At 51.7% G+C, this 2,831-nt stretch overlaps 1 protein-coding gene across 1 annotated transcript in view; it reads right to left on the bottom strand.

Moving 5' to 3' along the window:
- Nucleotides 1-2,312: 2,312 nt before the first annotated feature.
- The window catches only part of BICDL1 (BICD family like cargo adaptor 1), a 32,602-nt gene continuing 32,083 nt past the window's right edge, over nucleotides 2,313-2,831 (bottom strand). The window contains exon 11 of the mRNA XM_085326119.1: nucleotides 2,313-2,513. Within this exon, the coding sequence (XP_085182245.1) occupies nucleotides 2,313-2,513 (201 nt within the window). The remainder of the gene's footprint in view (nucleotides 2,514-2,831) is intronic.

Raw genomic sequence — 2,831 nt, 5'->3', positions numbered from 1 at the left:
GCTGGCGTCCATGAACCCATGGCTAATACTGTAGTTACAYCTGTACCTATTAACATAAACTTGGATAACTGAGTCCTGACAGCAGGAGACTCTCAGCACATGTCTCATATCTATGCCTTGTTAAGAGTCAAAGCAGGTAAGATGAGAAGATGAAGACTTGCCATCCCGAGAGAGTGCTTGGCACACCCCTAAATCCCTTTCCCTCCCTTGCACAAGTGGATACAAGCAGATGCTCAGTGGCTGGAAAGAGGCCAAGGCCACCTCTGCCCCCGAGACTCCAGGCTCCCTTCTATGCAAGCATTAAGCTGTATTGGTGGTGCTTTACTTTGTTTTGTGTGATTTACTGAAGTATTTCTTGAAGCAGGATCTGGAATCCAGGTTTCACTGTTTTCAAGTAAACAGGCTTTACCACTTGGGTTTGCAGCATTGTCCTTAGCCCCAAAGAGTATTTTGCTGTTCCTTGCWAAGTGGAGCAACCTCAGAGTAAGATAATCTCATACCAGAACRTGGTAGCTCTGTTGCCAATATGGAAAAATGGGAGTACTCGGATCCTTGAAGGCAGAAGGGATGTTTGTACTGAGGTATCATGGGTCCATYCTATGCACCAGATGAGAGGCTGATGTTATTTTATTCAACTTACCTGCCTCGAAGAAGAGGTTAGATAATTCTAACAGAAAGCTTGTGATTGTAAATATTGAGCAGAGATTAGCAGCTCYGTGTAGGATGGTGTTTTAGCACCTAAGTCTCTGCACTGGGCAGAGCTGAACGTGTACCTACCTCATCTCCTATGGCAATAGTGTAGATGGTAGCCTCTAGAGGGACATGAAAACAAATTTAGGCCTGTGGGTATTGTGAGCTGGGAGAATATGTGCAAACTTAATGATAGCAGCAGGACAGCTCAGGGCTGCAAGGTGACCATCCAGTGCAGAGGGAAGGTCCCTACCTACGTATTGCAGGAGTTCCAGCACCGCTGTGTGCAGACACCAAATGTTTCTTCTCATTGATCAAATCATGCTCACAGTAACACAGGCTCTGATCATCTGTGGTTAAAGGGAGATTTAGCTATCTGCTTGCCAAAAGGTCAAGTAGTAAAATGACCCACAGGCAGGAATAAATAGTTAGCATCTTTGTCAGGCCATAGCTAATGTCACTGCGTGAGGCAAAGAGCAAGCTGCAAGTTCTCTAGAGCTTTGTAGAAGCCCTGATCTCCTTTGACTTTAGTGAAGGTAGGTGCCTGCATACTTTCTGAGGATCAAGTCTGCTAACTCAGCATCAAAGACCTACTGACATCATTACAGGAAGGTTTTCACTGAGTTATTTCTAGGCATTAGCCTCTTTGGGGGGCCCATCCAGTTAAAATCTCAGATTTTGTAATCYGAGAGGAGTGGATGGCTTTGGGGAATGTGTGACTTGCTGAAACTCCACAACTATCCTCAGACAGTGGAGGGCGAGTAGGTGCCCCAGGACTGAACATCCACAACTTCAGTCTGTAATCTGTTGCAGACAGTCAGCCTCTTGGGGAGAARTCAGCATTTTCTGCAAGCACAGACTCTTTGCCCTGTGCCAAGAGGGAGCTGGAGAAGGTCCTCACGTCAGCAAGCTTGCAACTGCGTCATCGGCAAGGAGTCCGCTCCCTGCTGCAGTGTGAACAGCTGCGCAGAGCTGCACGGGAGACCCCTCCCAGGCTGGACGGGCCCTAAAGACTCGTCTTGCACCACAACGTAAGCTACGCTTGTCAACGCACGCCCGTGCTAGGGCTAGAGCAGCTCTGGTCTCCGTGGGACGAAGGACATGGCCAGGGCCGGGGTGGGGGGTGGCGTGAGGGATTCCCCCTCTCATCTCCTCTCCTGCGGCTGCCTCTCCTCTCTCCCGCGCTCGCTGTGACGGCAGCTCTCGCTCCCCTGCGCTGCTTTGTCCTGGGGCTGCTTAGCTCCTTCTCCGGCGTGAGAGCGTTTCTTAAGAAAAACAGATTATTCTTCACAGCAGAAACTGTACTGCGTCAAAGCGCCTAAAGTGTACCCTGAAGTTTATCGCTCCACTTAAAGAATATATTTTTTTTWAAAAAAAGTTGCTTTCATTCAGTAACACACTGTCAATTTGCAAATCTCCAATTCGTGTAAACATTTGGTTCRAACCAGGTGCGGTGGAAGTAGTGCAGAGTCTCAAGGGTGAATTCTTTGCCCCTTCTTTTCTTTTCTTTTCTTATTTTTTTTTTCTGGTGGATCAGAGTTGGGTCCATCAGCGAGCTGGGCCGTTGCCGCCCCTCCCCCACCTCRAAGCAAGAACTGCTGGAGAGGTTTCTCCTTTTCGGATTAATTTTTCTTGAAAAAGGAAAAGAGACGGTTCCCTTCTGCCCCGGCGGGCTCGTCCCCCTGCTGCTCCGGCCTGGGCCCGGGGGAGGGACGGGCACCCCGCTTTGCGCCGTAGCCCCTGGAGAAGGAATAAGCGAGCTGGCTCCATTCCTTCGGGTGTTTGTCCATCAGCTGCTGGTCAATGACCCTGTGCATGTCGTCCTGCGGCAGAGGGAGAGGAGGCGGCCGTTAGCGGGAGAGGCGAGCTCGCCCGGGGGGGAGGAAGGGATGGGGTGGGATGGAGGTGGGATGGAGGTGGCATGACGGGGACGGGGAGGCTCCCGCTTCGCCCAGCACTAAGCCTCCACGTCCCTTATTTCGGCTGTAATTGCACRTAACCGAGGCTGAACTAGCCCCGCGGGAGGAGCGCGGCCTGCTTCCCGCAGGTCGCTGCGCGACGCTCGTCTCGGCTTGCGGCACTTTCCGCTCCTTCGGTTTCGGCAACGCTGCCGCGAGGAGCCCGGACCCGGACGACGGCCC

Source organism: Rhea americana, unplaced genomic scaffold, assembly GCF_003343005.1.
Source record: "Rhea americana isolate MKP2758 unplaced genomic scaffold, rheAme1 scaffold_128, whole genome shotgun sequence".
NCBI lineage: Eukaryota > Metazoa > Chordata > Aves > Rheiformes > Rheidae > Rhea > Rhea americana.
The sequence above is the reverse complement of the archived record's forward strand: the minus strand, read 5'-3'. Positions and strand labels throughout refer to the sequence as shown.